This window comes from Schistocerca gregaria, chromosome 1, assembly GCF_023897955.1.
Source record: "Schistocerca gregaria isolate iqSchGreg1 chromosome 1, iqSchGreg1.2, whole genome shotgun sequence".
NCBI classification, from domain to species: domain Eukaryota; kingdom Metazoa; phylum Arthropoda; class Insecta; order Orthoptera; family Acrididae; genus Schistocerca; species Schistocerca gregaria.
The window spans coordinates 608967290-608979753 of record NC_064920.1 but is presented as its reverse complement, the minus strand read 5'-3'; the positions used below and the strand labels follow the sequence as shown (position 1 = coordinate 608979753).

Here is a 12464-nt window from a genome sequence, read left to right as displayed (position 1 = left end):
ATGCCAGGATGGTTCCTTTGAAAGGGCATGGCTGATTTACTTCCCTATCCTTCCCACACCCGAGCTTGTTGTCGGGACGTTAAACACTAATCTCCTCCTCCTCCTCCTCCTCCTCCTCCTCCTTAAATAATATAGTGCAATTACACGAAATTTGTGTGAAACAGCCTCTGTGGTATTACACAAAATTATGGACTGTGATTCTAGCAGTAGCGTGACAACAAGGTTATGTACTGTACAAACTCCATATTTTATGTTTACAATAAGTGACAAATGTTTGGCAAGATTAACTGGTAATGTTGCGATCAAGCAACACCGAAATCAAGTCTAGTAAAAACATAAAAAAGCTTGAGTCTCAAATGGACTGGCATATGGGAGACAGCTTGCTTTAAATGCTGTGAAACTCCCCTTAGTGAAAGAGTTTAAGCACAGGAGCTAGTGTAGAAGCAGCACTAATTCTTTTCTACAGTACTAGAAAATTATCTGATTATCTGGCTGTAAATGTATTCTCTAAAGCACTGACAGAAAATCTGCTGCTGGAAAAAGTCACACTTATAAAAACAGTGCTTTTGTCACTTTCTGTCTCCTGTTGGTTTAGATAGTCATGTTGTTATTAGTATGTTAATAAGAGATTTAACATTTGTGCTGTCCATTTATTATTATCATTATCTTTAAAGCTAAATTTCAAATTTAACAAAACCATGAATGTGTACCCATCATGGATAAAATCCAAGCTTATTGTTACCTTGTTGTTTTATTACACAGTTTGGGGTTGCTGTTGTTATAACCAATCAGGTTGTAGCACAAGTTGACGGTGCTGCTTTATTTGCTGCTGATCCAAAGAAGCCTATTGGTGGCAACATCATGGCTCATGCTTCAACCACTAGGTAAGTTGTAAACAGATTACCTAACTACAGGAAGGTTTAATTGATTATTTTTGAATGGAAATTAACTTGCTGAAGTCACACTATGTCTGACATTAAAGAACAATCAGAAAGTAAGTTTTATTGGCAATTTAAGGTGCAACTGCACCGCAGTCACAAGGCGGTCATAACTCTTAGAGAGAGATGACAACAGTGCAGACACTTAATTGTGGGTTGTGATAACATGCAAGAAGATCATTATATCCATTGTCAATTGCATTAAGCTGTACAGATCCTGATGACTGCATAGGATCTGTTAGTGCTATCACCAGTATGTTTGTATTGTTTTAAGTGTAATTATAAAGACAGTGCTCATGGCATGGGTGAGAGTCAGGTGGTTCATTGAAGGATGGAACAATATGTATGCTGTGGAATGCAGTATGAAAAAATTGTGGTAATAGGTGAATCAGTCTGTGTTGAAGAAAAGATGATGAAGGCCAACATACAGATAACCATATTGACTCCATGTGCATTTTAGACCAATTTTCTAGATGCTGCCAGATGAACAGAAGTTTGACAAGGCCTTACAAATGTTGTTCTGGATCTCACAGTCATTAATAGAAGAGTGCATCAAGCAATGATTCAAAAAGAGCAGAACTGTTATGATCTCACTAGTATGTTGAATGTGATAACCTTTTAAATGACTGCCTGGTGTGATTTTCTTTTTTTGGGACCTGAAAGTTTTCCTTGCTAGCAAGAGAGAGCAGAATGACTAACCTGTAAACATGCTGTTGTCAATTGCATGTCATCGTATGAAATTTCAAACTTTGGTACTGGATAAAACAATTTTGTGTCTCATGTTGACAGATCTCTTAACACAGGTGACATGTTCAAACATAGTTAATGATTTGTATTTCAGGTTGGAGTGAAGTACTTTATTTGATAACATTTTTTGTTGTTTTAATTGGCCAATGGAACTTACTTTCTAGACATTGCTTGTATATTACTAATAGAATGGATAAAAATTATTTTGTAAATAATGTTGTAGAGTTTAGAATGCTGTATGTGGTTCAGGATACCATTACCAAATAAACAAAATAAGTGATAATATATGGAGTATTCATAAATATGTAATTCCCATCTGTGCCTTTGGAGCAAAAAAGAAGAGTTCTACACTGATTACATGCAGTTCAGGTTTAAGGGGAGACAGTGGCAGTCTTGCACTGATATTTTTGTAAATCCATATCTTTGCCATTTTTTGTTCAGTCTCATTGAAATTTTGCACACTTATGTATAGAGATCTAATATGATTTTTTTTAAAAAAGTCAGAATTTTTAATAACAATTTGGAATTTTTATTGCATTATTATTTGAAGGTACACTTTTTCATATTTTGAGGCAAATTTGGCTATTTTTTTTAATGGTAAAATAATCTACACTAATAGGTGTACAATTAAGTGCAGTAACTTTTTTGTAAATTAATGCTATTATTTTCTGTGATATTTTGGATTCGAACATTTTTTACAAGCATACTTTTCAATATATTATCAACCACAAAACTGTGTATAATATTTTGATTAAAATTTTGTTCCTCTTAAATATTTGCTTCAAAGTAAAAGAATAGGTGTGCCAAATTTCATTGCAATCCTTCCAGTAGTTTCTGATATATGTGTTCTTGAAAGCAGAAAACCTTAAGTTGCAGAAAAATCATTTTAAAGTTTGGATGAAATGTGAAAAACAAATCTGTCATATCGTAGCTAAAACTGCCCCTTATCCATATTCCATTTCTTCCTCTTCATCCTCTACAGCTCTTTTAGCTTCTCTGCTCCTTTGCCTAGCAATTTTTTGTATGTTCTAGACTGAAGTCTCCGTCGTCGCGATTCTTTACTCATCGGTGATCTGCAGTATCTGCTCAGTGAAGACTGATGTAAAGCCCAACTTGCTGCGGATGTTAAGTCTTGCCACATTCCCATCATTAAACACTGCTGCAGATACCAAAGCAGAGATCTTCTCCGCCAAATTGGAAGTGAACACAGTCTTTGGACATCTTTTCCAAATAAGAGCACAGAAACTTTCATTTGGGTTCTGTGTTTTCCCATGCAGACATTTTTCTTGCAGTTCTGGTGAAGCCAGTGCTCTAAATGTTGGTTTAATGGCCATTGAAACCTCATAAGGAAGTTTATTTTTGTGGGTATAAACTTCCCCACTTTCCTTACTTTTCAAAAATTGGCACCATTCATTAGAACAGAGGCCATGTTGAGGTGTAGTGTCTGTTGACAAGTAATGAAACCAAATGGCCGATACTGCTTTCCTCATACTGTCCAAGCTTGTGAGGTTACTTCTAATTGTAGCACCATAATAGACTTGTAGGCTGTCAGTTCTCTTTTTTAGTCTTTTTTTACCTCCCAGTGACTTCCCATTCTCTAGTAGCTTGCCTTTATTGTATGCAACAAGTAGTCGGAGTCATCCACCCATCGTCTTCTGAATATGGCCTAAGCACTCCAGTTTCCCAACAGTGCAATCTTTTCCATAAGGCTGACTTTCAACTACATTCTTGAAAGCATTCGAGTCTCCATCTCCTAAATACTGTACGTATTTTACTCCATACTTTTGCAAAGATCTATGGAAAATGAATTTCATACCTGCTGCTTCCATCCCACCACTGGTGCCTGGATAATTTCTGCTACAAACAGCTTTATGGGCTTCTTGCCATTCTGTTGCTCTATCTGCATCAATATATTTCTTGTGCAAGGAGCATACAGAACAATATTTAGACATCACCTCTAAGTCTAATACTTTTCCAGTGTAGACACTAATGATTGTTGAAACTCCATGCAGTGAAGTATTGCCCCCTCTTCATCCAGGAACTGTCACAGGAAACTGCTATATTGTTGCTATTAGTTGCTTCACAATTTTCTTGAATTGCCCCCAGGACTGCCATTTTCATGCTCTCTTCACTTACTTCTGCAACTGCATTGAGGAGAGCAGTATTCATTCCAGAAAATTTTAGGGGACGACCAGCCATGTTCATAATACCACATAACAGGTTTCCACCATCTCTTCCAACACCTATACATTTTAGTCCATAAGCAAATCTCATATTGGCTTCATAGGTTCTATTACTGACCTTTGATGTCTTGAATGGTCTGTGAGCATCACAGTTTTGACACAAAATGTGCAATGTGCAAACCAAACCTTCTCTCTTTCCATCAACAACCAAATCCACATTTCTTCCACAAACAGAGCACTTGCAGGCTTTTCTAAGTGCTTCTGTCATAATTTCCAGATCCACAATTCTGAAACCTGTGTTTCTGTCATGATTTGTTTCTTCTGACACAATCCCTGTCCCAAGTTTTATTTTAGATGCACTTGGAGACAAGCTAATGTTTGCAGGCCCAACCCTAACCTCAATGTCAGTTTTTCTCCTTATATTAGAAATATGGGATTTACTATATTTTTTAAATACTTTACCAGGCCTAGGCGCTGTAAAAAGGGACCAACAGATTCAACCTTGCACAAAGAATGGCACAATAAATCAAGCGTCACTCGAATTCCACTGAACAGCACAAAACTAGTTCACAACACTCCACAGCCTTCTATACCACACTGATTGAACCAGGAAATGGCTCCACAGCCTTCTTTACAACACTGCTGTTATGTATACAAAAAATCACAGCATTCTAAAGATATATTTTCTAAGTTCGCATGCCAAATTCTGCAATAAAATTTTTCCTCCATTTGGTACATTGAAAAGCGGGCTTGGCGCATTACACTGCTTAGTGTTTTAATTTTTTTATGCCATTTGTAGTTCGAATTTCACGGAAAAAATTTTGATAGTATTTTTAATTATATTTACTATCAAATAAGCAAATAAAAATAATTTTGTAAAATTTTCATTATTTCTGCCACTGTCTCCCCTTAAAGTGCATTGTTAGTACAATAGTTGTGTCGTTAGTTACCGTGAGCACAAACGACATGTACATTTGTCCAGTTTTTCATATCTCAGGAGGGGTATCTGTTGAGAGGCCAGACAAACATGTGATTCCTGAAGAGGGGCAACAGCCTTTTCTGTAGTTGCAGGGGCAACAGTCCGGATGATTGGCTGATCTGGCCGTGTAACACTAACCAAAACGGCCTTGCTGTGCTGGTACTGGTACTGCGAATGGCTGAAAGCAAGTGGAAACTACAGCCGTAATTTTTCCTGAGGGCATGCAGCTTTACTGTATGGTTAAATGATGCTGGTCGAAGTAGAGAGGATATAAAATGTAGACTGGCAATGGCAAGGAAAGCATTTCTGAAGAAGAGAAGTTTGTTAACATTGAGTATAGATTTAAGTGTAAGGAAGTCGTTTCTGAAAGTATTTGTATGGAGTGTAACCATATATGGAAGTGAAACGTGGATGATAAATAGTTTAGACAAGAAGAGAATAGAAGCTTTCGAAATGTGATGTTACAAAAGAATGCAGAAGATTCGATGGTTAGATCACAAAGCAAATAAGGAGGTACTGAATAGAATTGGAGAGAAGAGAAATTTGTGGCACAGCTTGACTAGAAGAAGGGATCAGTTGGTAGGGCATATTCTGAGGTATCAAGAGATCACCAGTTTAGTATTGGAGGGCAGCATGGAGGGTAAAAATCGTAGAGGGAGACCAAGAGATGAATACACTAAACAGATTCAGAAGGATGTAGGTTGCAGTAGGTACTTGGAAATGAAGAAGCTTGCACAGGATAGAGTAGCATGGAGAGCTGCATCATACCAGTCTCTGGACTGAAGACCAGAACAACAACATGATCTCAGGAGCCTGTGTGCAAAATATATTTTCAGAATGAAGGGTAATAGAATGTGGATATCTCCAGGAGAAATAGTGTGTATGAAAATGAAGTTCATTAAGAAAGAAGTAGAAATTTTGATACACTGTGAGAAAGGTGAGAATATCACTGACATTTATCATGTTAAGGGACTTGGTGAATTTGCTGGGGTGCACATTAGACAACTTAATGAGAGTAAGTTTCAGTTGATGGCTGAGGAAACAATGCTTCATTCAGCAGCTGAAATTAAAGATAAATCTCTCTGTGACTTCAAGTTGTATTGAGGACTTCAAACTTCAGTTTTGCTTTCGTGATTTGAAACAGCAATATGATGCAACTGTGTCAGATGAAATCTCAGCAGAATAATATAAAATTAAATAGAATCAATTTGTGACTGAAAATGGATACCCACTGAAGCAGCTTTTAACTTGAATGAATCTGGCTAATCCTGCCAACAAATATTCATTTCTATCGATGAAGAAACTTTTGGGTCATTCCTTGTCAAGTGTCCCAGTTTAGAAGGTGATCTTCAATTTTGATGAAATTTGTACAGGATATACCTGAGGGCCCTACATGAACTTTTGCAAAGTTTCAGACTCACCTGTAACTTGGTTCATGTGCTAGAGCCATTTTCGTGAAGACCACTTTTACAGAGACCGAAAAGTCGTGAAGAAATCGTGAAGTTTGGCATTCCATTGTTCCTAATGTAAAACAGTTAGACTCTTGCCTCTGGGTATAGTGGTACAAATTTGTGTGCTCTACACACAAATGTTGCAAGTAGAGTTCAGAAAGCAATGCATTTGGAATAATCTCAGTTCAAAGTGGGCAACAAATCATGTTGCGAGAAATTTGCCCCATAGTTTAATGAGGCATTAGTAGTGGAGAAAGTGCGCTATGGACCTGGTCTTTTGCCAAACTACTGTCTGTCTGGGTGTTTAGTATATCACAAATTTTGGCCTGTTTTGTTTGCTTAATTACTGTGCTATCATCCTGTAAATTTGCTCAAAAAATATTAATGTATCAAAATATACCCGTGTTCAAAGTCATGCATCTCAAAATGGACACCTACCACATTACATTCATGTACACCATTCAGCAGAGCACATTTCATTCTATTAGAGAACTTATTTTCATTTTGGCGTCTCATTGGGTAAGGTGCAAAAAATTTGCCTAAACTATTGACATTTGTGGTAATTCGGAAAATCCTTGCGTTGGTCTATGGTGACTATGCCACTACCAATCTCAAGACCGGTAATCCCATCACCAAGGGGGCCAAGCGCAATAGCCATGCATGGTCAGCCAGGGGTGGGTTTCTTTACTGCAGGTTCCCAAACCTGAAAGTGGGCGTCTAGCAGGTTCCCAAGCCGGAAAGCGAATATCTAGCAGGTTCCCAAGCCTTTTTTGGGACTCACTGTGGTTCCCAAGGCGTAATACAGACTTTTTCAATTGTTAAATGTTTTAAATTCTTTGCTGATATCCAAAACTAATGCTTCCGGCAAACTGTATTGAGACATTGTGCGTCCATTCTCAAAACGTTTCCCTTGATCAATTTTTGCATCTTCAATAATTTCTTTTTTAATATAAATAAATTCAATGCCATTCTCCACCATGGTTTCGACTACCTCTTGTCGTGCCCTGAAATCAGAAATGTCCTGCCCACTATCCTTCCCACCACTCCCACAGTGATATTCTGCTGTCCACTGAACCTACACAATATATTCGTCCATCCCTATACAAGCCCTGCTCCCAACCCCTTACCTCATGGCTCATAAACCTGTAATAGACCTACATGCGAGGCCTGTCCCATACATCCTTCCACTACTACCACCACCTACTCCAGTCCGGTCACAAACATCGCCTATCCCATCAATGGCAGGGCTACCTGTGATACTAGTCATGTGATCTACAAGCTAAGCTGCAACCACTGTGCTGCATTCTATGTGGGCATGACAACCAACAAGTTACTTGTCCGTGTGTATGGTCACCGACAAACTGTGGCAAAGAAATAAGTGAACCACCCTGTTGCTGAGCATGCTGCCAAACATGACATCCTTCATTTCAATGACTGCTTTGCAGTCTGTGCTAGATGTATTCTTCCCGCCAATAGCAACTTTCCTGAGTTGCACAGGTGGGAACAGTGTTCCCGTAACCCTCCTGGCCTCAACCTTCATTACGTCATTATCCTCATCCATTCAGCCCCTTCTCTGTTCCTATTCCAGCACTACACAGCCCTCATTCCACCATCACACTCAGCCTTTTTACATTTCTCTTTTTCTGCTACCCCTACCCTCGTCACCCCCCCCCCCCCCTTCTCCCTTGCCCACCGTCTACCTCCTGACTGCACATAGCTGCCCTACTCTCTCTTCATCTTGTCCCTGCATGCTCCCAGCCGCACTGCACTGTCCACTACCCCTCCCTTACGATCCTTCCCCTTCCCCATCCCAGCCTCCCTACCACCAACCAGTCACCACTCCCAACATGCACTGGTGCTGCTGCTTGCAGTGTGGCTTCAGTTGGCCGAGACTGCAATCATGTGTGTGTGAGTTGTATTTGGAGTGTGTGACCATTGTCTGTTTTTAATGACTGCCTTTCTGGCTGAAAGCTTCATTTGTGACAGTCTTTGTTGTGCCTACAAATGTCTCATCATCTGCACTATATGGTGAGTGGCAACTTTCCTTTTCATAGCAATATGAAAATAATGAATAGCTTTTCACCATAACTAGGAGACACTCAGTAACAGTTCAGCACATAAAAAGACTAATATATATTTTAGCTTGTGGCCAAAAGACCTACTCCACAAATAGAAAACAACATACATTTACACAAGCACAACTCACACATACATGACCACTGTCTCTGCAGCCAGAGTGGCAAGAGATCGTGATGGTGTACCGGTATGATATGAGCGTTAAGATACAAATGTGTCAATTGGGAACATTTGTTGTGAACGAGCTTTATTTTTTTTGTTAGTATGACATCTGTCAAAGATATTTAGTATACATCAAGTCATGGAACAAACATCATGTTTTCATCGTGTTAACAATGTCGAATTTTGTACCGTAACGTGATGATTTGCAGAAAGCATTAATTTTTTGTTTTCATTTGAAAAAAAGTGCTGCAGAGTCGCTTTGAATGCTTGTTGAGGCATATGGTGATCATGCTCTATCAGAAGCAACATGCAAAAGATGGTTTCAATTTTGATGTAAGAAATGTAGAATGTGGAAGACCACCAAAAAAGTTCGAAGATGCTGAATTGCAAGCAATATTGGATGAAGATGATACTTGTGAGTCAGAAGCAAATATTAGCAATGCTAAATGTTGCACAACAAACAATTTCTGACCGTTTCAAAGCAGTGGGAAAGATCCAAAAGTGTGGAAAATGGGTGCCACATGAATTGAATGAAAGACAGATGGAAAACCGAAAAACCATTTGTCAAATTTTGCTTCAAAGGCATGAAAGAAAATCAATTTTGCATCGAATTGTTACTGGCGATGAAAAATGGATTTATTTTAAGAATCCTAAATGGGAAAAATCATGGGTTAATCTGGGACAACCATCAACATCAACTGCAAAACCAGATCGATTCAGCAAGAAGACAAAGCTCTGTGTTTAGCTTCTAAAACCCGGTGAAACTGTGAATACTAATCACTACAGACAACAAATGATCAATTTGAACTATGCATTGATCGAAAAAAGATCAGAATGGGCCAGAAGACATGGCAAAGTATTTTTTTACACGACAATGCACCTGCACACAAAGCAAAACTGGTTCAGGATACAATCAAAACACTTGGCTGGGAGCTGCTACCCCACCCGCCATATTCACCAGACTTGGCCCCTTCCGATTACCATTAGTTTCCATCAATGGGACACGCATTGGCTGAGGAACACTTCAATGCCTATGAAGAAGTAAAAAATTGGGTGTCTGATTGGTTTGCTTCAAAAGACGAACATTTCTATTGGCATAGTGTCCATAAATTGCCAGAAGATTATCTTTTGGCCAAAAGGTAAAACGTATAGCAATCTTCTCTTGCAATGTCTGCAACTCACCGTCTCCTCTATAAGGTGAGTAGCAATTGTTATGTGGTAATTTGCAATATTCTCTAGCAGAGAACAACCCTGTACCCTCGTTGTAGGGCAAAGCTGTTGTCGTCGTCTTCGTCTGTGGCCTGAAGTCTAGTTTGAAGTGGCTCCTCCATGTTAGTGTATCCTGTACAAGCCTCTCCATCTCATAATAATTGCTGTAACATATGAACTTCCTTACTGTATTCATCCCTTGGTCTGTGTCTACAGTTTCTATGCCTCACACTACTCTCCAATTCTGGAATACGCCTCAGAATATGCCCTATCAACCAACGTATTATTGTAGTCAAGTTGTGCCATGAATTTCTTTTCTCCCAGTTTCATCCAGTGCCTCCTCATACTTATGTTATCTACCCATATAATCTTTAGCAATCTTCTGTAGCATAACATTTCAAAAGCATGTATTCTCATCTTTTCTGAACTACTTATTGTCCATGTTTCACTTCAGTACTAGGCTACATTTCAGGTAGGTTCAGAAAAGCCTTCCTAGCACCTAAATTTATTTTTGATGTTAGCAAATTCTTCTTTTTCAGCCCCCCCCCCCCCTCAGGTGGCACACAGTTTTTTCACAAGTTAATGCATGGTGCATATGGGGCCCCAAGTTATTGTGGTCCATTCTCCTTTCTCTGTATGCATTTCCTTTCCTGTGCCCCTCCCTCCTTGTCCTCGCTTCTTATCCTCTGCCCCTCCTTCCCCTCTCGCAATGTTTTAAAATGATGTCAGCCTGGTTTCTTGTATTCCTTTCAGTTTTTGTTTTCCTTTTCATCCATCCTTTTTTGGCGTTTTTGGTCCACATTTGGGGTTTGACCACCACTTCTAAATTTTCTCTCCATGGTATAAGCCTTTTAGGGGAAGAACTCCCTCCCTAGCATCTCCCACTCTCCCTCCCATCTCTCTTTTCCTACCATAGACCTTCTCCGCCCTACTAGGTCACTAGCATATGTAGCCAGTCCATGTGATGGGGCTGTTATCTACCCATCTGGCTGAGGCCCCTGACAACACAGGAATCACACTTCTGGTACCTGAACTGTTGGCTTCCCGTATGTGCCAATCAGTGGTTGCTTGTTATTCTGGGGCATCGGAACCCTCGGCAATGGCCACTAGTCCAGATGGCCCTTGCTGTGGCTAGATGACGCCCGTGGGGAGAGCCCGTGAATGGAGTGGGTGGTATAAGGGTGGATGCTTTGCATATGAAATGTACCAAACTCCAAAAAGTTGTCCGTTCTTCTGTGGCCATCTCTTTGGTTGGTAATAGCTCATTTAATGCTGCTTTTGTGACTGCAGCCTTCCCTTCCCAGGCTACATGACTGGAGGAGGGCAAGGCCTGCCAACTTGGGGTGAAACACTTTCCTTGATACCTGGTCTGCACTAGGACTAACGGAGACACGTTCACCACCAAGAAGCTGTTATTTTTATGGAAAATATCAAAGACAAGTTTGGCAAAGTGGAGTCTCTCAGTAAGATACAGTTGGGTTTGCTGTTGATCAAAACATCTTCTGCAGCCCTTCATGCTTGTGACCATCTTGGTAGTGCCGCAGTGAACAATACTCCTCACCTTCAAACTGATAAGGAACTCTGGGCCAGTTGGGAAAGACAGGGTGTACATTTTGATCAGTGTTACCAGAAATGTCTTAAGAACATTCGCACTGAAACTGGTGCCTTTATTCTGGCCTTTGAGGAGATACCCCCCTGGAGAAGGTCAAGGTTATGTGTTATCAGTGTGACGTGAAGCCATATGTCCTGCCACCCATGAGGTGTTTTTGGTGCTTTCGTTTTGGGTGCATGTCTTCCCACTGTACGGCATACCATCTATGTGGTGAATGTGGACACCTTTTCCATGAGGAGAGCCCCTGTGTTCTGCCACCCGTGTGGTGCTCAGTTTATAAGGAGGAGAGAGAGATCCAGGAGTATAAATAAGTCCTTTGATCGTTTATCTTACACTGAGGTTCATCAGAAGTATGACTGACTTCACCCTGTATTGAAGACCCAACGTTGCCTCTGTTACGTACTTTCCCTCTCCTCTCTCCTCCTTACTCAGTTCTGCCCCCTCTCCTCTCCCCCTCCTCTGCGATTCCCATGCTCTCCCCTCTTGGTGCCGCACTCCCTCCTCGGCTGGAGAAGTGTCCCATTTCTTCAGTGCCCACTGCTGATGGGGATCCCCTCCAATCCCCGTGGCATCCATGCACTCCAAGGTTGTCCACTCTCTTTCAGCTTTGGATCTTGCAGAAGCCTACTCTCCCTCCATGCTCTGCTTTCCTCGACCTATGAAAGAGACAAAGAAGAAACATGAGTAACAGGACAAGACCCCACAGTACCCCAAGAGGCACCATCTCCCTCCTTGCAACCTGAGTCTAACCTCCTATTTACGGCTGTCACTCCATCCTTGTTGGTGACAGATGGTGATCTGGTGGCGTGATTGGCTCCAGTCCGTTCACTTTCCATTTGGATCCCCATTGCATACTTATTAGTGGATACTAAAGCCACCTCCTGGAGTTGCAATCCCTTATTTCATTTTACTCAGCATCTTGTGTCATTCTCCGAGAGTCTCATTGCACTGATACTCACCGACTCTTTGTGGGTTCCATGCTTTCGTTCGGAGCCAGGTCAGCCCTTTGAGGGCATCCAGTGGAATTTGCACTTTGGTCCATATGGACATGGTTAATATATCGCTCCCCCTTCATGTATCACGTTGGAAGCAGTTACCATCCAGGGC

General features: G+C 40.6%; 1 protein-coding gene across 1 annotated transcript in view; it reads left to right on the top strand.

Moving 5' to 3' along the window:
* LOC126358741 (DNA repair protein RAD51 homolog 1) overlaps positions 1–12464 on the top strand; it is an 81379-nt gene that overhangs the window by 62634 nt on the left and 6281 nt on the right. Inside the window, exon 6 of the mRNA XM_050007574.1 lies at positions 763–884. Within this exon, the coding sequence (XP_049863531.1) occupies positions 763–884 (122 nt within the window). The remainder of the gene's footprint in view (positions 1–762; positions 885–12464) is intronic.